The sequence below is a fragment of the Arachis ipaensis genome, chromosome B02 (assembly GCF_000816755.2).
Source record: "Arachis ipaensis cultivar K30076 chromosome B02, Araip1.1, whole genome shotgun sequence".
Lineage (NCBI taxonomy): Eukaryota > Viridiplantae > Streptophyta > Magnoliopsida > Fabales > Fabaceae > Arachis > Arachis ipaensis.
Genome location: NC_029786.2, coordinates 8,257,162 through 8,278,757, shown reverse-complemented (window position 1 = coordinate 8,278,757; position 21,596 = coordinate 8,257,162). Strand labels below are relative to the sequence as shown.

Below are 21,596 nucleotides of genomic sequence, written 5' to 3'. Positions count from 1 at the left end.
CGCGGACAATAAATTAATAATAATATATAATAAATATTAAAAATGATTATGTTTTATATAATTAAATTAAATATGTGTAAACTAAAGTTAAATTTGAAAAGTATTTTGTTTAAAATGATTTGTAGTACAAAAGATTTGGATATTGGAGTTGTACAAAGTGATATTTTTATTTGGTGATTTAATTTTTGTATTTGTTTTAGTTGATGGACTTAGTCTTCTTATGTGGAGCTCATCGTCCTTTTTCTTTATTGGTTATTGTTAGAATTGTTGCTTTCTTCTTTCTGTGGTAGGTTCTTGTGAAGGCATGTTATTTATGAATTGTTGAATTGTATGCACTTTCTATTATGTTGTTTGTTCTATCTTTGCATGTATGTTTTTCTTCCAAAGATATGTCTTGAATTTGTATGGTTTTCTTTTTTCTTAATCTCTTGATGTAGTTTTTCAATGACATCTACAATAAAAAGAACAAAAATATGTAGATTTTTTTTGAATAAATTGTTTTTAATAAGAATAATTAAAATAGTATAAAATGAAATTACTTGTTAATATTTTTTTTATCCACTCTGTCAGACAATGTCCCAAGCGATGCAAATTTAAAATAGTCTTGGAAAATGTTCAAAATTGGATCTTTAATTTCTTTCACAAATGTGAGTAAAAAATTTGCTTTCATTGTTTTTTTAATTGGCCTATACAGATTATTTGCATCTTCTATTTTTAAATTTTTATAATATAGACTTTTTCTTCTTGTAACAAATGTTTGAATTTGTTCATCATATTTCTCTTCACAATTATACGAAGATGTGTTCCCTGTCGTGTTAGTAAATCATAGTTAATAATTAGTTAAAAAGGAACAATAAATAACATATTAAAATAAGTATAATTTAAACAATATTAAAATACAATTATATATAAAATAGTATAAAATAATATAAAAAATATAAAAAGCAAAAATAATTAAAGTATTTTTTTCGTAAATTTAATTTAAAAATATAATAAATATGTTTGTTTTGTACTTTTTCATCTAATATAATCATTTCTAAGAAAAATATTCTTCTTCATTTGTGGGTGTTAATGTTTCCCATAGATAAACTACGCGAACTTTGATAAATCAATTGTCTTTTTGTTTGGTGATATTGTCCAAAGAATGATGCTCCATTCAGGAAGTTTGAGATGTTGTGTAGTTCGAAAATAAATTTTTCGTGCTAAATTTGATGTCATTTGAAGGAATAGTGATTAAAAACTTATATAAGTAGTTGAATAGTATGGAATTTGAATATTTGTAATGTAAAATTTATTATGATTATTAATATTATTATTACATTTGTAATAATGAGTTATTTATAGAAATTAACAAATTAATTATTAGAGTTATAAATTTATTGTATTATTTATAATGGTGAGATATAATAAATATATGGATATGGATTGAATGTCTTTGTAGGTTACAAATTTTATTACAAATTTTTGTATATTTTATTTTTTTTGCTAATTTGGAAATAATAGTTGATTTGGCAAAAACTGAGTGGTTAATTCTAATATTTTGCCAAGTAAGCAATGTTCCTGACATGACATTAGTAGAAAGAAAAAGATGTTTTAAAAGTAACGTGGGTAAACTTATATATCTACTTTTATATATTAAGAATAGATGCTACGTGTACATTAAAATTAGCCACCAGTATAAAATACATGTTGGAATACAAATACACATTGAAAATAAATTAAATCACACATGTATTTATACACAAATATATTGGTGGCTGATTTTAGTAGCTGATTTTAGATACAAATAACATTTTTTATTTTTTGAATTGACCACATCATCTTAAGCTTTATTTTACTTATTTAATTTAAGAAACTAACTACACTCTTTTCTCCAAGAATATCTATCAATTTAGAAATTTGATATATTAATGATATAATATATTTGAAATTTATATCAAGATACCCTGAAAAATAAAGGTAGTGAATTATTTAAAAAGAAAACCACACAAATTAAAAAATATTTCAAGACTTAAAAGTGTTTGTCATCACAAAAACCACACACACAATTATGTGAATCCTCATGAACACAATGTTGGATCACAGGTTTGATTTTAGAGTCATCAGTGAAAGGAAATGAGACCCATTGGGTACAAACTGCACACACGATTGAGTGAAGTTGATAGGAACGAAATCGTTGCTGATGGCATCACTACAACTTCTTCGACTACTTCAGGTACATGATTATCATCTTCAAATATGGAAAGTATATTCTTTGAATCTTTAATGAGTGCCACCAACTTTCTCCATAGAGAGGAATAGAAAAATATACCAACAACAACCAAAGCCTTTCAATAATGAGTGCCACCAACTTTCTCCATCATGTCTTTGCTTTTCAATAACTTGAAGCCGCAATCAGAAAAAAACACAGTTTCTGTTTCCCAATACATGAATCCAGCTTAATTACCACCTCAAATGAACATTGAATTAAATGATGTATAGCCAATGTATAGGATTACATCTCGATATGTGCACAAGCTACCTGCAGAAGATTGTAAAAATATTAAATTTGATACATCCATTTGTTTAAAAATAAACACCCAACTGTTGGATACACAAAAAATATGAATTTTTTTTAAAATGCGTTTTTTTTTAATAAAATATGAGAGTTAACAAAGTATTACAGATAACAATGACTGTTTCCTAGAGTAATAAAGGATATTTCTTTAACTAGAACTGCAAACTGAGAGCTTTCCCGATAACCGAAAGAAAAGAATGCAAATTTTGCAGTTGGCATATGAGTTCAAGTGGTTAATGTTGTTTATAGAAAGAGAAAAAAATTGACTTGAAGGAAAAAGAAAATTTATGCATGTGTGAATTTAATTGTGGTAGCATGACAAATATGAAGGTTAGAGAATTACCTGCTCAGAAACCTCTACTCAGAAAATTTGCTTGCCATCGACTTGAATGGTGGGAATGTGGGAAATTTTGGACCAAATTTGTTTATGCTTGTTCTTGCAGTGTTTGCCCAGCAAATGACAGTTGTCAATTTGAAGTAGTAAGAGAGAGGGAGGCAGCTTTTCTCCTGCAATATTCTCCAGCTTATGACACCATGAAATGTGTAATTCTTGGAGGGAGGTGAGGCGGAGAAGCTCGTTGCACTCCAATGTCTCCAGATTATGAAAGTCTTGGATATGTAGAGTAGTAAGGGAGGGAAGGCGATGCAGCCAACCCACCTCTGGGTATGACTCTATTATGCTCTCACTGCCATGACCTGAGATGGTGAGATGAGTGAGGTTGTCCAAGTTGCCCAACCATGATAGACCCCTCACTTGTTCCTCGCATTCTCCTATCCTAAGCTCTTTCAGGTTAGCCGGCAAACCACCCTCTGGCCACCTGCAAATGTTTGGGCAACCTGCTATGTCGAGAGACTCTAAATTTGGGAGAAGAGTATTCATGACACGTGGCAATGCCTCCAACTTCCAGCACCTGCTAACATGGAGATGAGTCAAGTTGGGTGTAGCCAGTCCTTCTTGGGGAAATGACACAAACTGGGGGCAGTTAGAGATGGTGAGATGTTGAAGAGCATCCTGTGGTGGCTCTGACATTGAAACTGATTCCAGATTTGAACACCTCACTATCTGCAGATTCTCGAGATTGGGAAAGGCATCCAACGACAATGAGGTCAGTGAATCACAGCTGTGTTCTATTCGTAGCTCTACCAAATCATACTTGTGTTGTTGCTGGAGTAATTCAATTTGGTGGCAATTAAAGATTTTGAGCTTTTGCAAAGATTTGGGTAAACAATTGCCCCCCAAGGATACAACAGATGAACAGTCTGAGATTTGTATTTCTTGGAGGCAAGTTAGATGGTGGATGATCCTTGCCTTAAATCCACACTCTGCCACAGATTCAAATCCCCTAATTGATAACCTATCCCCATCAAGACTCATCTTTTTATACCATCTTTCAGCATCTTCTTTTGTCATGTTTTGGTACACTTGTCATTAGGCACGCAGCAATTCCAGCAACATTCTAGAGATACACTTGTCATGTTTTGGTACAAGGAATGCCCAATCCACTCTGGAAATATTTCACCTTTGAATCCTTCAACAGTTAACTCTTTCAAGCCAGTGTGTGGTTGCAAGCCGTGGAGTATATCTTGTTCATCAGTATGAGTGTTTGAAACCATATCATCACCTGAAGACAGAGACCATTTCAACAATAACTCTTCAATGTGCTTCTTATCTATTATCCTTGCACTCCTTGCTTCATTGGCATCAACCACATTCTCCAATCTCTCAATCTCAAGTGATCCATGAAGATTTAAAAGCCCTCCTAGCTCTTGGATTCCATTGTCTTCTTTCTTTCCCACTACAAACTTGCTTAAAATGTGCAACTGTTTTAATTTGCTGATTCCTTTGGGCATTTCTTTCAGGGGAGTACCCCTGATATCAAGATGCCGCAAATTCACAAGCTTACACATGCCATTAGGCAGCATAGTTAGGGAAAAACAATTTTTTAGCTTTAACGTTTGTAAATTACACAACTTGCACAATGACTCGGGCAATACCTCAATATCACTCCAAGAAAGATCCAAATAGCGCAGTTGGATCAATTTATCTATTGAATCAGGAAATATATCAAGTCTACCAAAGGATAAAACTCTCAAGTATTTATTCTTTGACAATAAGTCACATGGTTACGTTGCGGGTGCTTTCTCGTAATAAGACCAATCATTGATATACAATACTGTCCTCAAAGATTCTATTTTACTAGAGGAGCATATTTTCTCAGGGATTGAATGATTGTATGACAAATGACGAGTTAGAATACTCATCGCTTCTTTTTCACCAAATTTACAATAAAGATCTCCAGCAAGAAAAGTTGCCAAGTCATGCATCAGAAAATACTTCTCGTCATCGTTCTCGACCTGCTTGAAGAATAGTCTTGAAACCAAGCCCTCAAAACACTCACAACCAACTTCTTCTAGAGTCTGTCCCCTGCTTGGTGGTTGTAAAAGATCTTCAGCCATCCACAGTAAGATTAATTCATCTTTATCAAGTTTATAATCTTTGGGATACAATGAACAATAAACAAAGCAATGTTTTGAATGAGCAGGCAGATGATAGTAACTTATTAACAACGCAGGAACGATCTTACTGTCTGAAATTCCCAAAGCATCGTTTCAAATGAATAGGCAGATGTTGGTAACTTAATAACAATGCAGGAACAATCTTACAATTTGCCAGACGAAATTCCCAAATGTCACTCGATAGTATTTTATTCCATTCTTCAGCACGATGCTCTGAGCGCAACAAGCGTCCAAGTGTTTCTGCAGCAGCCATCAAGCCATCACACCTTTCAACAATCTTTCTACCTATTCCTTCCAGTTCTGAGCTCCCATTTGATTCAGGAAAGGATGCATTATCCGCAAAAATAGACCAACAATCATCATCTGACAGTTGATTGAGGGTGTAAGAGTTATAGTGTTGGACTATTCGACCAGCATTTACCATGCGGGTAGTTAGGAGAATAGTGCTTCCCTTTCTCCCATGTTGAAAAGGGGCGATAAAACTATGCCACTTGTCAGCATCTTCACTCCAAACATCGTCCAAAACAATGAAGAACTTCTTTTTTGACAGTTTGTCCTTCAAATGTTGTTGAAGTAAATCAAAGCTGTCAAGACTACAAACACCCGAAGAGATCCCCTTTATAACATTCTTTGTAGTCTCAACAACATCAAAATTTTCAGAAACACAAATCCATGCTTTCATATCAACCCCGTCCATCAAATCCTTGTTGTTGTAGAGCCATTGTGCTAAAGTTGTTTTTCCAACACCGCCCATACCAACAATAGAGATGACGGACAAGTTGTGATCATTTTTGTCATTGAGCATCTTGATTAGTGCCTGCTGGTCAGCATCCCTGCCGAACACATTCCCCTTCACAAGAGAAGTGGATGGAGGTCTCCATGAGGAGCTTCCCGTTGGAATCTCTTTGAGACCAAGGGTATCTTTGCGTTTCTCAAGATCTTCTATTCTTTTTACCACATCCTCTATCTTAGTCTCCATCTTCCAATCATACAAATTAAGGAAGAAGCGAGGAAGGCGAATGCGTGCCTTGTTGCGAATTTCAGCTCTGATTAAGACACGTTCCAGCAAGTCATCAGCAGTGTAGAGAGCATCCCTGAGACTTTCAAGCCATTTCCTCACACGATCGTTTCCAAACTGCCTCTGCTCGGCGTCAGCGGCTAGAGCTTCTGCAGCCAAGAGAGCAGTCTTGAGCCTCTCAACCAACTTTCGGTCCAGCTTCTTGCTCACCAACGAGTTGACAAACTCAGGTGAAATGAGCCTGTTAAGAACAAGGCTGATGGAGCCAGAAACTAAAGCTCCAACAACAAGTGCTTCAGCCATGATACGATACAGATCACAACAACAGCAAATGAATCAGTGCGTGATTGGATTCTCAGAATGTATAGAGAGCAATATTGAAACACTGCTTGCGAGGTATTCAACAATAATAAAAGGCATATAAGAGAGAATATACTTCATTTCTATATTCTTCTTTGAAGGTTGAAAGTTGAAACACAATATTCAAATAACAAAAGGGTAACCAACCGAAACTAGTCTTTCTGGAAATTAATTAACTATATAATTTAATGTAGGATCACCATCATATGATATCAATGCATATCATTATTAATAACAATAATGGATAGTATGAGATTAAAATATGTTGGCATTTGGCAATATAGCATAGACATTGACTTCAAGTGGTAGATGCCTTCAAGGTCACTCTTCTGTGTTTTTAATTCCAAGAGATGCAACAAATTAAAATTGCAACTTGAGGATGGTTTCAGACTGTTTTCACAACCCAGCTAATATTTTAATAAATAGCTGAATAGTTGAAACATTTAAATAGGCAAATAATTGAAATGATTATTAAATTTAAATGTGATAGAAGAATGTGAAATACCTATTCAGTATTCACATGTATAAATAATATTTTTTTCCTTTTTACACTAGAGAAATGATATTCCTAGTCAACAACTAATATGTCATGTAGGCAACTCCGTTAGCGAATTAGCACTTGAATCATTTTGTCAAATATAATATATTTTTAGTCATTTTGTCATGACTATCTATTGAGACTATTTTTTGTCCAAAATCTGAATTTTTTGACAATCAAAATGGCTATTTACTCTATTTTAAATTACGAGACAATTTAATTTTCCAAGCAAGTAACAACGAAGTTAAGTCATTGCATAGTTGATGCAATTCTTTGAGCAGTCAGTTTAGAACTAGTTAAGGTCATGATGCTTGATAATTGCAGGTCCGTTGAAGAATACTTGTGGTGGTAGGCTTAAACTTGTACTAGAATGAGCTTGTGGCAATGTTGATGCAGATGGTGATGAACAAAGGTCACATTTTCAAATTTCAATCCCTATTCTCTGTAACAACACTACATTACTAGCCACTTGAAAAAGTTTAAAATACAAGTGAAGTTCAATCATTGAGAAATTCAGTGTTTAATTGATGCTCTAATACATGAATAAGGTTAACATAATCCATTATGCTTACTTTTCAATAATACATCCCTGGTACAGATCATTTCAGGGGAAAAAAAAAATTCATATCAATATTCTCACCACAGATTTGCCAGTTGAACAACACGCATGGCAAAGGCAGTCTAAAGATTTGCTCAAATCTACATTGCATCACACAGCAGTTCTTTAATTTGCGATGAAAGATTTGCTCCTTCCAATCATTCAGCATTACTCTATGTGTATTTATTTGAGTTACTTAGCTTCTATTTAGCTCACAGTCATTGCTTGTCATTGAAAGATATATCAAATCAAAGGCATCTCTTTAAAACATTGCAAAAGTATAGTATTGAGTTCATGTAGTTCTCTTTCTGGATGATGAGATAAAAGGATATGTAATATTCATAATAACATCAGTAATCTTCTATCTTATTTTTTCTTTGAAAAAACAAAAGTAAATGTGGAAAATGACTGCATTTCTGTTGCTTGTTTTGACTGAAACTGCCATTCAAGATCCAATCCAGAACTGCAATTCTCTCATGGCAATTGCCACTTGATCCTCAATGTATCTCCTGAAACACAAATTAAAAAACAATTCAAGACTCAAGTGTTTGTCATCACAAAAGCCACACACACCTATTGTTCTACATTCTCTCTTTTCTTGTTTATTTTTTGTACTCTTTTTAGTAATGCAATTATGTGAAAACCTCATGAACACATCTTTGGATCATTGGTTTGATTTTTGAATCAGCAGTGAAAAGAAATGACATCTCAAAAACAGGAACTCAAAGTAGAACTAGAGCAGTTATTAAAAAAAATTCAATAAACATAATACACTGACTTTACATGACAATAACCCTATATATTTGTAGCTATCCTCTTTAATTAAGTCTCAACAGATCAAATATTCTATGACAATACTTTTTATTGAATAATTTGAATCCCATATGTGAGAATAATATTATTTATTCCAATCTTATGCAGCTTAATATAGGTACAAACTACACATACCAGACAAAGATCAATGAGTGAAGTTGATAGGAATGAAATTGTTGTCTGATGGCATCTCTACAACTTCACCTTCTAACGACTATTTCAGGTACAGAATTGTCATCTTTAAATGTGGAAATCATATTCTTTGATGGCATTAGTTGTCACCTTGTGAAATCTGTTTGACAAAGTCTCCAAATCTAGAAAGGAAAAAATAGTTATTATTACAGAACCTTTTCTCTTACTATTAGAGATGTCTTATTATAGGCATCTATACTATTAATTTAATGAAATGATTCAATCTATGGACGAAATAGATTACACAGCAATAACTTGATCCTTCTATTTTTAAAGCTTATACACCTCATGCATGCTGATTCCTTTTACTATCTTACATGAATCTTGCAACACAAGACTCTCGGATCATAAAGAATTGGCAAAGACAGAAACACTATTTTATCACTCTTTTCTTCCACAAATCAAGCTATAATTTATTTTTTTCTCTGTGAAAAATGCAAAAATAAAAGTATAGAGAGGAATAGAGAAATATACCGACAACAAGAAAAGCTTTTCAATAATAAGTGTCACTCCAAATTTCTCCATCATGTCTTTGCTTTTCAATAACATGAAGCCAAGATCAGAGAAAACAGTTTCTGGTTCCCAGCACATCAATCCAGCTTAATTACCACCTCAAATGAACTTAGAATTAAAATGAAGATATATAGCCAAAGGTATAGGATTACATCTCGCTATGTACACAAGCTACCTGCAGAAGATAGTAAAGACAGTAAACTTGATTTGTCCGGTTCTTTAAAAAAAAAATCTCAAATGTTGGATATCCAAAAAAGGGTATTCCCTGTCTTTCAATTTTAGTTTTCATGGGAGTTCTTATCTTCTTCTTCAAATGCTGTTTTTTGAAAAATATGAGACCAGTTAACAAATATTACAGATAGCAATGACTGTTTCTCAGAGTAACAAAGGATATTTCTTTAGCTACAACTGCAAATAGAGAGCTTTCCTGATAAGCGAAAGAAAAGAATGCAAATTTTGTTGTTGGCATATGAGTTAAACTAGTTAATGCTGTATAAAGAAAGAGAAAACTTCTTTACTTGAAGGAAAGGAAATTTATGCATGTATGAATTTAATTGTGGTACCATGACAAACATGAAGGTAAGAGAATTACCTGCTCAGAAATCTCTATTCAGAAAATTTGGTTGCCATTGACTTGAATGGTGGGGATGTGGGAAATTTTTGGCCAAATTTGTTGATGCTTCTTCTTACAGTGTTCTCCTAGCAAACGACACTCTTTAATTTGAAGTAGTAACAGAGAACATGGCAGCTTTTCTCCTGCCATATTCTCCAACTTGTCACAGAATGAAATATGTAATTGTTGGAGGGAAGTGAGGCAGAGAAGCTCGTTGCACTCCAATGTTTCCAGATTTGGAAAGTGAAAGAGACACTGTGTTAAGTTGAGGCAGCGAACCCACCTCTTGGAATGACTTGATGCTTTCACAGTTAGAACCATCAATGGTAAGATGAGTGAGGGTGTCCAAGTTGCTCATCCATGATAGACTCCTCAACTGTTGCTCGCAACCTCCCACAGTAAGTGACCTTAACTTAGGCAGCAAGCCACCCTCTGGCAACCTACAAATGTTCGGGCAAGCTCGAATGTCAAGAGACTGTAAACTTGAAAGAAGACTATTCATGTCAAGTGGCAATGCCTCTAACTTTGAGCACCAGCTAACATCGAGATGAGTCAAGTTGGGTGCAGCCAGTCCTTCTCCTGGAGATGCCACTAATTTCAGGCATTTAGAGATGGTGAGATGTTGAAGAGCAGCGTGTGGTGGCCCTGACATTGAAACTGATTCCAGATTTGAACACCCTCTTATCTCCAGATTCTTGAGATTGGGAAAGGCATCCAACAACAATGAGGTCAGTGAATCACAGCTGTGTTCTATTCGTAGCTCTACCAAATCATACTTCTGCTGCTGTTGCTGGGGGAATTCCAGGTTGCTGCAATTCAAGATTGTGAGCTTTTGCAATGACTTGGGTAAACAATTTCCTGGAAAGGATATAGCAGACAAACACCCTGAGATGTGTATTTCTTGGAGGGAAGTTAGATGGTTGATGACCATTGCATACTCCAACACAGATTCACATTCACTAAATGATAAACTGTCTCCATCAAGTGTCATCTCTTTACCCCATCCTTGATGACCTTCTTGTATTTCCAGTTTGCTCACTTTCAAAACATCCAACGAGGAAGAAACGATTCGCATTAGCACACTATTAAGCATACCTCCCTTTAACATTGGACAATCGTTTATTTGAAGTCTCTTAAGCTGAGGAAAAGCTTCTGAGTCAGGTAAGCACCACTCCTCCCAGCATGGCATGTTATCAAACTCCAAAAGCTGCAATGAGGGAAATAGTGCAATAGGCGAAGAATGTTGATAGCCTTCATTCTTGTAAAACTCCATGCCAACACTCTTGAGCTTTCCGAAATCATCAATGCGAAGGGACTGAAGAGATGACAGCTGTCCAAGTGAAGGCAGCAAGTAGCAATTGTTGCAAGACTCTAGAGATACACTAGTCATATTTTGGTATGAACAATGCCCCGCCCAATTTGGAAATGTTTTACCCCTGTATCCCCATATTGTCAACTCTTTCAAGCCATTGTGCGGTTGCAAGTTATCCAGTATATCTCTTTCAGTTTGTGTGTCAGAAACCATATCATCACCTGAAGACCATTCCAACCATAATTCGTCAATGTGCTTCTTATCTCTTATCTTTGCACTCCTTGCCTGATTGACATAAATAACATTCTCCAGTTTCTGAATCCCAAATGATCCATGAAGATTTGGAAGCCCTCCTAACTCTTGGATTCCACTATCTTCATTCTTGCCTACGATATAGTTGCTTAAAATGTGCAACTGGTTCAATTTGCTCATTCCCTTTGGCATTTCTTTTAGATGAGTACCCCATATATCAAGATGCCGCAAATTCACAAGATTGTACATGCCATTGGGTAGCATCCTCAACCTTGAACAATATCTTAGCATCCTAACATGAAATTGAGCATTATTGATAAACAAGAATGTCCTCAAAGATTCTATACTTTTAGAGGAACAGAGTTTTTCAAAGATTGGATAATCGCATGACAAATGACGAGTCAGAATCCTCATCTCTTCCTTTTCACCAAGTTCTTCTGATAATCTACAATAAAATTCTCCAGCAAGAAAAGTTGCCAGGTCATGCATGAGATCATGCATCACAAAATACTTCTCACTATATTCGAGCTGCTTGAAAAATAGTCTTGAAGCCAAGTCATCAAAACATTCATGACCAACTTCTTCCAAAGTTTCTCTCCTCTTTGGTGCTCGCAAAAGATCTTCAGCCATCCATAGCAAGATTAATTCATCTTTATCAAATTTATGGTCTTTGGGATACAATGAACAATAAACAAAGCATCGTTTTAAATAGGCAGGCAGATGATAGTAACTTATTAACAATGCTGGAAGAATCTTACTATCTGTAACAGGAAATTCCCAAATGTCACTAGATAGTATTTTATTCCATTCTTCTACATCATGCTTTGAGCGCAACAAGCGTCCAAGTGTTTCTGCAGCTAAGGGCAAGCCATCACACTTCTTCACAATCATTTTACCTATTTCTTCAAGTTCTGAGCTCCCATTTGATTCAGGAAAGGATGAATTGTCCGCAAAAATAGACCAGCAATAATCATCTGACAGACCATTGAGAAAGTAAGAGTTATAATTTTGGACTATTGGAGCAACATTTTCCTTGCGAGTAGTTAGAAGAACAGTACTTCCCTTCCTCCCATGCTGAAAAGGAGTAATAAAACTTTTCCACTTGTCACCATCGTTACTCCAAATATCGTCCAAAACAACGAAGAACTTCTTTTCCGACAATTTTTCCTTCAAATCTTGTTGAAGTAAATTAAAGCCGTCAAGACAACAAACACCGGAAGTGATCTCCTTTATAAGATTCTTTGTAGTCTCAACGATATCAAAATTTTCAGAAACACAAATCCATGCTTTCAGATCAAACCCCTTCATCAAATCTGTATTGTTGTAGAGGCATTGTGCTAAAGTAGTTTTACCAACCCCGCCCATACCAACAATATAGATGACGGACAAGTTATGATGATTGTTGTCATTTAGCATCTTGATTAATGCCTGTTTGTCATCATCCCTGCCGTACACAATCCCCCTTTCAAGAGAAGTGGATGGAGGTCTCCATGAGGAGCTACCCGTTGGAATCTCTTTAAGACCAAGAGTATCTTTGAGTTTCTGAAGATCTTCTATTCTTTTAACCACCTCTTCTATCTTGGTCGCCATCTTCCTATCAGACAAATTAATTAAGCTAGGAAGCCGGGTGCGTACCTTGCTGCGAATTTCAGCTTTGATGAGGACACGGTCCAGCAAGTCATCAGCAGTGTAGAGAGCATCCCTGAGACTATGAAGCCACTCCCTGACGAGTTCGTTTCCAAACTGCTTCTGCTCAGCGTCACCAGCCAGAGCTTTGGCAGCCAAGAGAGCAGTCTTAAGCCTCTCAACCAGCTTCCGATCCAGCTTCTTGCTCACCACCAAGTTGACAAACTCAGATGAAATGAGCCGGTCAAGAACAACGTTGGCGAAGCCAGAGAGTAAAGCTCCAACAACAAGTGCTTCGGCCATGATATGATACAGATCACAACAACAGCAAATGAATCCGTGAGTGAATGGATTTCCAGAATGTAACCAGAGGAGAGCAATGTTACTGCAATAATGCATGCAACTTGCAAGGTATTATTACTATTCAACAATAATGGGCATATAACGACATATTATGAAGGTCCCTCAGCAAAAAGAAGTTGGCATCATGCGGAAACTTGTAATAATAGTTGAAAGTTGAAATATTTAAATAGACGTATAATTAAAATTACAAAAATACTTTTTGTACATTAAAATTGGCCACCAAAATCAGTTATTATATATTTATGTATAAATATATGTATTAATTAACACATTCAGATATTAACTTAAAGAATGAAAACATAAAAAAATACAATATAAAATTATAAATAAAATTTATTAATCACGATATATTAAAATTTATACCTACTAATTGGATGTTGTGTTGGAATGAATAACTAGTGGATTGGATGTTGTGCCAATATTGAACTGTGTTTAGAAATACTTTGGGCATTTTGTTTGACAGATTATGAGATAGAGTAATATTAAAAAGAGTACAGTCGACCAAATAGTATATACTTTGAATATTTGTAATTTTATTATCAAAGTTTTAATGTATATGTTAATGGCATTTAACTATTATTTTTTAATTCAATTGACATGCATTAAATTTAATTGATTAAAATGATTAAAGTTTTGTTGTGTCCCTTTAGTCACATATCAAAATTGATTTAAATTTTATAACTCTGGATGATAAATGACATATTATTCCTATGTAAAATTCTAATTATTTTTTCTATTGCAAAATTGTGAAATTACCATCTATACAAAATTAATGACATAACACAATTACAAGAAGTAACATGGAATAAGCTGTGGCAATTTAGATGGTGATGAACAAAGGTCACATTTTCAACCTCTATAGCATCAGTAAGTTACTAACCACTTGAAAACATTTAAAACACAAGCCCAGTCCAATCATACAAAAATTCAGTCTTTAATTGATGCTCTAAATCTCTAATACATAAAATAAGATTACATTAGTAAAATAATCCATTATGCTTACTTTTCAATAATATATCCTTAGCAGAGATTATTTAGGGGGTAAAAAAATCATCAATTTCTCATCACAGATTTGCCAGGTGATATTCACAGGGCCAAAGTCCTCCAGGTCAGAATCAGAACCCATGTAATTGTAATCATGCCACGGGGAGAAACCAATACCAATTTCTGTCAACTATAGTTCCATGTGTTTGTTCTTAGCCTCAGGATTAATCTTTTGTACAAGATACTTCTTAAGAAATACATCCTAACAAATAGGAATCTTTTGAGTAATAATTATTATATTTATTCGTATAAAATCTCACGAATACAAAGATAGTGTCCCATATAAATTGTGTAAATTTCTTTCTTTTTTTTTTCGAAAAGAAATACTCTTTCTGTTGCAAAAGCGCTTTTTATTTTTAATATGAAGTTAAGTTTGGTGTCTTGCCTCGATATGGAATACACAGGTACTTGACCTGCACGTGGTGACAGTGAAAAGAGTTGTGGTAGAAGAATTCGGACGGTCCGATTAGGGAGAGCAACTAATCGGAGGCTCCTCCGATTAGTTCACCGTGAAATTAAAAATTTTTTCTTCCTCTCATTTCGAACCCTTCGATTTGGTGCCTCAATTTTTTTTGCACACAACTCTCTCCCTCCGATTTCTTCTTGCATGGTACATTCAAAAACTGCCCCACATTTATGTAAAGCATCCCCTTAATCCATAACAATGCGTTACACACATAGATGAAACATATCTAAATTAATAAACCTTGCAAAAGCACACAAATTCCAAATATTAAAGTTAAAGGTAAAACTTCCCAATTTTAGAAATAGAAAACATTGATTTGGCAAATAGCTCATCAATTGGAATAGCTGATTGTTAGAATAATTGGTGTACCAATACACAAAATAGTGGCAGCAATAACAGAAACATGAAAAAAAATAAGGACAAGACACTAAAACTTTAACGCGAAAAATCCTCTCAATATAAGAGGTAAAAATCATGGGTCATTCAGACCAAAAAAGAAATACCACTATAATCAAACTAGAATGAGACTCGCTTAATGCGCGGGCGATAAATTAATAATAGTATATAATAAATATTAAAAATGGTTATGTTTTGTAAAATTAAATTAAATATATGTAAACTAAAGTTAAATTTGAAAGGTACTTTGTTTAAAATAATTTGTAGTACAAAAGATTTGGATGTTGGAGTTGTACAAAGTGACATTTTTATTTGGTGATTTGATTTTTGGATTTGTTTTAGTTGAAACCAATTGTCTTTTTGTTTGATGATATTGTCTAAAGAATGATGCTCCATTGAGTAATTTTGAGATGTTATGTAGTTTAGAAATAATTTTTTTGTGCTAAATTTGATGTCATTTGAAAGAATAGTGATTAGAAACTTATATAAGTAGTTGAAATAGTATGGAATTTAAATACTTGTAATGTAAAATTTATTATAATTATTAATATTATTATTATATTTGTAATATGAATGCTTATTATATTGAATGAATTATTTATAGAAATTAACAAATTAATGATTGGAGTTATAAATTTATTGTGTTGTTTATAACGGTGAGATATAATAAATATATGGATATGGATTGAATGTCTTTGTAGGTTATAAATTTTAGTACAAATTTTTGTATTATTTTTTTCTGCTGACTTGAAAATAATAGTTGACTCGGTAAAAATTAAGTGGTTGATTCTAATATTTTGCCAAATAAGCGATGTTGCTGATATGGCATTAGTAAAAAAAAAAGATGTTTTGAAAGTAATAGAAATATATGCAAATTAGGCTGCATAATTACCAATAACAATAATTAAAAATTAATAGTATCTAACCAAATTTGTAACCTACAAGAATCTATATCCCTATATTTATTATATTTTACCGTTATAAACAATACAATAAATTTATAACCCCAATAATTAATTTATTAATTTTTATAAATAACTCATTAAATATAATAAACATCTATATTACAAATGTCATAATAATCTATTAATCATAATAAATTTTACGTTATAAATATTTAAATTTCATATTGACCTACTTATATAAGTCTCTTATCACAAGAAATTTATTTTTGCACTACACAACATTTCAAACTTACTCAATAGAATATTATTCTTTGGACAATATCATATCACCAAATAAACAGACAATTGTTTTATCAAAGTTCGTGTGGTTCGTCTATGCAAAACATTAACACCCACAAATGAAGAAAAGTTTCTTTACTTAGAAATGATTATATTAGATGAAAAGATACAAAACAAACATATTTATTATATTTTTAAATTGTATTTTTAAATTGAACATTTTCCAACTCTATTTTGAATTTGTATCACTTGAGACATTGTCACAGAGTGGGTCAAAGAAAAATATTAACAGGTAATTTCACTTTATACTATTTCAATTATTCTTATTAAAAATAACTTATTTAAAAAAAAGTTTTACACATTTTTATTCTTTTTATTGTAAATGTCATTAGAAAACTACATGCACATCAAGAGAGTAAGGAGAAAGAAAACCATACAAATTCAAGATACATTTTTGAAAGAAAAACATACATATAAAGATAGAACAAATAACACAATACAAAATGCATACAACTCAATAATTCATAAAAACATGCCTTCGCAAGAATCTACGACACAAAGAAAAAAGCAACAACTCTAACAATAACACATTTTAAATTTAACTTTAGTTTATACATATTTAATTTAATTCTACAAAACATAATCATTTTTAATATTTATTTTATTATATCATTAATTTACTGTGAGGGTCTCATTCTAGTAAATGTTTAACTCAGAGAGCACGTCATGTAAAGTCATCTTTATATTGTTTGACCAAGCATTTAGACAATTTGCATTCTCATTATAAACAAACATAAATCATCACTTTCTCATGGCTCTGCATTCTCCTTTCTCATACGATGTGTTCATTAGTTTCCGAGGCAATAGCTAAGCATGAAAAGAGATACAAAGATGACATGAACAACAAGGTGGACAAATGGAAAGAGGCTCTGCATCAAGTGGCTAATTTGTCAGGCTATCATTTCAAATACAAGTACCTCACCTTCTTAAATTTGTTTCATTTGTCTAATATTTCAAATTGAAATGTGGGTCAGAACTTATACATTTTTGTATCTATGCAACATTGCAACCACATGTATATGAGCTAGTCTTGATTGGGCAGGGATGGATATGAACACAAGTTTATTGGAAACATTGTGGAAAATATCTCAAAAAGGATTAGATGACATGCGGTTTTGCCTGTTGCTGATCATCCAGTTGGATTGGAGTCCCCGGTGTTAGAGGTCGCTTCACTTCTAGATGTTGAATCTAATGCTGGGGTTCACATGGTTGGTATTCATGGAATTGGTGGAATAGAAAAAACACACTTGTTCTTGCCATCTATAACTTGATTGCTGACAATTTTGAAGGCGTGTGCTTTCTTAAAACCGTGAGAGAAAATTTAAATAAGTATGGTTTAATACATCTTCAAAACAATCTTCTTTGTAAAATATTAGAGAAGGAGGGAGTACACATAGTAGGTGTTGAATTGAATAGGAAAAGAAAAGATGAAGAAATTTTATTGATTGTTGATTGATTGAATTAAATTGAAATGTAGTTTAATAAGCCCCCGCAAGCTGATGGATGGAAGATGTCAATAATCCACAGCTTGGATAAGTTTCGATGAAATTGTTGAGAAAAGCGCGTCTGATGTGGTGACGCGGAGGAAGATGCGCGCGGAGGAGCTTGAGCTGCCGGCGGCAAAAATATAAAAGGAGATGCTGTACTTGAGCTGCGATCTTCAAAAAAATGCTTGCGTATGACGCAATAACTTCAAATGGCGCGCATAGAGCGCGATAAAAAAAAGAGGGCGCGTGGAACGCAATAAGAGTACAGATGAAATTGCTAAAACATATGCAGATTAAACTGCTGAAACAAAATGCAAACATGACTGCTGAAACAGAATACAGACGAAACTGTCGGAAGAAAGGAGGCACAGACGGAATTGCTGGTAAAGAACTGGGGTAACCAAAACTGGGGTAGGATTTTCACTTGGATGCCTTTAACAAAGATTGGTTGGATCTTGAACTGAATTGGAAGATTGATTATTCATTGTGAGAGGAGATTGAAAAAGAAGCATAGTGATTTCTCGTTGGAAAGATGATAGCTTATGTATCCTCTTCAAAGAGGATACCAAGGCTCTGATACCATGATAAAATTGTGAAAGAATAGGAAAAGAAAATATGAAGAAATTTTATTGATTGTTGATTGATTGAATTGAATTGAAATGTAGTTTAATAGGTGTTAAAAAAAGAATTTCACAAATACAACATAGGCTCTGCCAAAAGAAAGTTCTTTTAGTTCTAGATGATATTGATGATCCTGAGCAGTTGACAGCAATTGCCGGAAAACCTAATTGGTTTGGTCGTGGCAGTAGAATCCTTATTACAACACGGGACAAACATTTGCTAACACTTCATAGCATTGAAATGACATATGAGATACAAGCTTTGAATGAGGAAGAGTCCTTAGATTTGCTTAATTGGAAAGCTTTTAAAATAGATATTGTTAACCCAAGGTACGCAAATGTTTTAACACGTACAGTAACTTATGCTTTTGTACTTTCATTGACTTTGGAAGTAATAGATTCTAACTTGTTTGGAAAATATTTAGAACAGTGGGAATCTGCATTGGATCACTATGAAAATTTCTTGATAATAAAATATGCAAGATACTTCTTATGAGCTTTGATGCTTTGGAAAAAGAAGAGCAGAATGTTTTTCTAGATATTACTTATTGTTTTAAAGGATATACATTAATGAAAGTTACACAGATATATTTCAAGCTCATTATGGGATGTGTATGAAATATCATATTGGAGTGTTAGTTAAAAATTCTCTCATAAAGATTAATTGGTGTGATGCATGATTTAACAGAAGACATAGGCAAAAAAATTGTTCTAGAAAAATCACCAGAAATAGCTGGAAAGCGTGATAGATTATGGTTTTGTGAAGACATAGTAAAAGTTTTAGAAAATATTTAAGTAAGTAATAAATTGAATTTCTCTACATAAGTTTATTAAAGACTTTGTTTTCACACGTGTTTTAATTAACTCATATTTTTATTCTATCTTAAAGGGAACTAGTGCCATTAAAATCATGTATCTAGAATTTCCCTTATTTGATAGGGAAATAAAATGGGATGAAAATTTTTTTAAAAAGATGCAAAATCTAAAAACACTTAATATAACAAATGGTTGGTTTTATTGCGCTCCCAAAAATCTTTCAAATAGTTTAAGAATATTAGAGTATTTTCCATATGCTTTTCAACCAAAAGATCTCTCCATACTCAAGTTACCTTAGTACTACCATGTGTCTTTCAAGTTGGATAGCTTATCCAAGGCAAGTGTACTAAATTCATTTTTATGATATTGCATGTTATTAACTTTATAAAGTTTATTTGCTTGACTCTTCTTTTTTTTTTTTCAAAAGTTTGTGAGTATAAAACTAAAAGTATTGAATTTCGATTACAGTAATTTTTTGAAAGAGATATTTGATGTGTCTAATCTTTAAACTTTACAAAAATTCTCTTTTAAAGATTGTGAGAATTTAGTCACAGTTCAAAGTTCAGTTGATTTATTAAATAAACTTAAAATATTGAATGCTGAAGATTGCGATAAGCTACAAAATTTTTCACTTGCTATCAAATTGCCCTTACTGGAAAAACTCCTTCTATCTGGTTATTCAAGCCTTGAGAATTTTTCAAAAAATTTAGAAGTAATGAAAAATCTTAAATGGCTTCATTTGGAAGGTACTAGCATAAAAGATTTGCCTTGTTCATTTCGTAATTTTTTTGGATTGTTGCTTTTGGAAATGAGGAAAAATGAAATGTGTAAAGGACTGTACATGATTTGGTTAATCCAAAAATCAAATTTGCTTTTTGATTAACCAAAAATTTAATTTTAGTTAATTACCCAAATTGATTTTATATGATAAAATTGGTTATTAACAGGTTAATAACCACATTATTCTTGTACCACATTACATTTTGAAAAAGGATGGAATCATGGGGGGTTTCTTATAGTACAAGACAACGTCACAAGTCCTACTACAAAAAGGTTCCAAGTGAATGAATTGCAAAAAGAGTAGTATCATGCATGATATTCATTCACTGGTCCTTACAGAATGACAGGACTAATTATAATGATGATCATGCTCTCAATGATATTGCCCAACCATAAGAAGCAACCCTTGCTCCTTGAATCATGCATGGGTTTGTGGACATTGCTGTTTCTAGCACTTGTGACTAAGTAAGAATGCATTGCTGTTTGTTTCATTCAAGGTGTGAAATGAAAGTATTAGGTCAAGGAATAGAGATGACTATTCATTCAATATGGTGCTGAATTTTTACAGAATAGTTGAGCAATTCTGTGTGCTGAACCTCCTAAGTTTCTTTGTAAATAGTTGAAGTTGTGGACAGCCAGAAATATCAAGTAACTGAAGATTTGGCAACATATCAATGTTTATAGGAAGTTCCTTTAGATTTGTGCAACATTTCAGCACTAAAACCTCAAGGCTACTGAAATTGATGATACAAGAAGGCAATTCTTGTATTGCAGTCTCTTCCACCTCAATAATTCTCAAGTTTTCCATTTCTCCCAACAATTCTGGAAACTTCTCAAGTTGAGAACAACCATTAAGAGCAATGCATCCTAAAGATGGCAACTTTAAGACACTTGGTAAGTTCTTCAGCTCAGTGCACCTTTCAACACCTAAATAAACAAGTTAATCAAGTGATCCAATAGATTCATGAATATCAACCAAACTTTCCTATTAGGACTTCTCTTGTATTTATCCAACACAGATTGATAGGGGCGGCAAACGGATTTAAATCCGCCGGGCTGACCCGCATAACCCGCTAAAAAAGGCGGGCCGAGCTAGAAAATTGGAACCGCCAAATAATAAAATCCAGCCTAACGCGCACCGCTTAAACTGCGGGTTTTGGCGAGCTTTCCCGCCGGACTTAGTATTTTTTTGGAAAGGGGTATTTTTATAATTTTTTGCCAAAATCTAACTTTCTCCAACCCAACTTACAAGAGAATGCAGATGAAAATTGAGTGTTTTAGATTATATTTATTTTGTTTTAGAGATAATATTTATAATTATGTTTTGAATTATGTTTATTTTGCTTTGGGAACAATATTTATAATTATGTTTTGGATGAAAACTTGATTTATAACTATGTTAATTAGATATTTATAATTACAAAGACTTTAATATTTGTGAATATAAAAATTATAATTTGTTTATACCTTT

At 33.3% G+C, this 21,596-nt stretch overlaps 3 protein-coding genes across 7 annotated transcripts in view; all 3 read right to left on the bottom strand.

The window, feature by feature from the left end:
- LOC107626752 (putative disease resistance protein At3g14460) overlaps positions 1-5,152 on the bottom strand; it is a 19,052-nt gene extending 13,900 nt beyond the window's left edge. Inside the window, exon 1 of the mRNA XM_016329656.2 lies at positions 4,101-5,152. The gene's annotated coding sequence lies outside the window, so the exon portion shown is untranslated. The remainder of the gene's footprint in view (positions 1-4,100) is intronic.
- Positions 1-13,390, bottom strand: part of LOC107624780 (putative disease resistance protein At3g14460) — a 30,325-nt gene extending 16,935 nt beyond the window's left edge. For 2 of the 5 annotated variants that reach the window (XM_021115348.1, XM_021115347.1), the window contains exons 1-2: positions 9,699-13,389; positions 9,068-9,281 (exon numbers count right to left, since the gene is read on the bottom strand). In XM_021115348.1, the coding sequence (XP_020971007.1) occupies positions 9,883-13,308 (3,426 nt within the window). In that variant the 5' untranslated portion in view covers positions 13,309-13,389 and the 3' untranslated portion in view covers positions 9,068-9,281; positions 9,699-9,882. Of the gene's footprint in view, positions 1-1,990; positions 2,522-7,486; positions 8,098-8,536; positions 8,716-9,067; positions 9,282-9,698 lie in introns of those variants that run through there. The other 3 variants (XM_021115350.1, XM_016327233.2, XM_021115349.1) reach the window with 3 other exon arrangements.
- LOC107626750 (putative disease resistance RPP13-like protein 1) overlaps positions 1-21,596 on the bottom strand; it is a 45,607-nt gene that overhangs the window by 12,522 nt on the left and 11,489 nt on the right. Inside the window, exon 3 of the mRNA XM_016329654.2 lies at positions 5,341-6,385. Coding sequence (XP_016185140.2) covers positions 5,341-6,385 — 1,045 coding nt within the window. The remainder of the gene's footprint in view (positions 1-5,340; positions 6,386-21,596) is intronic.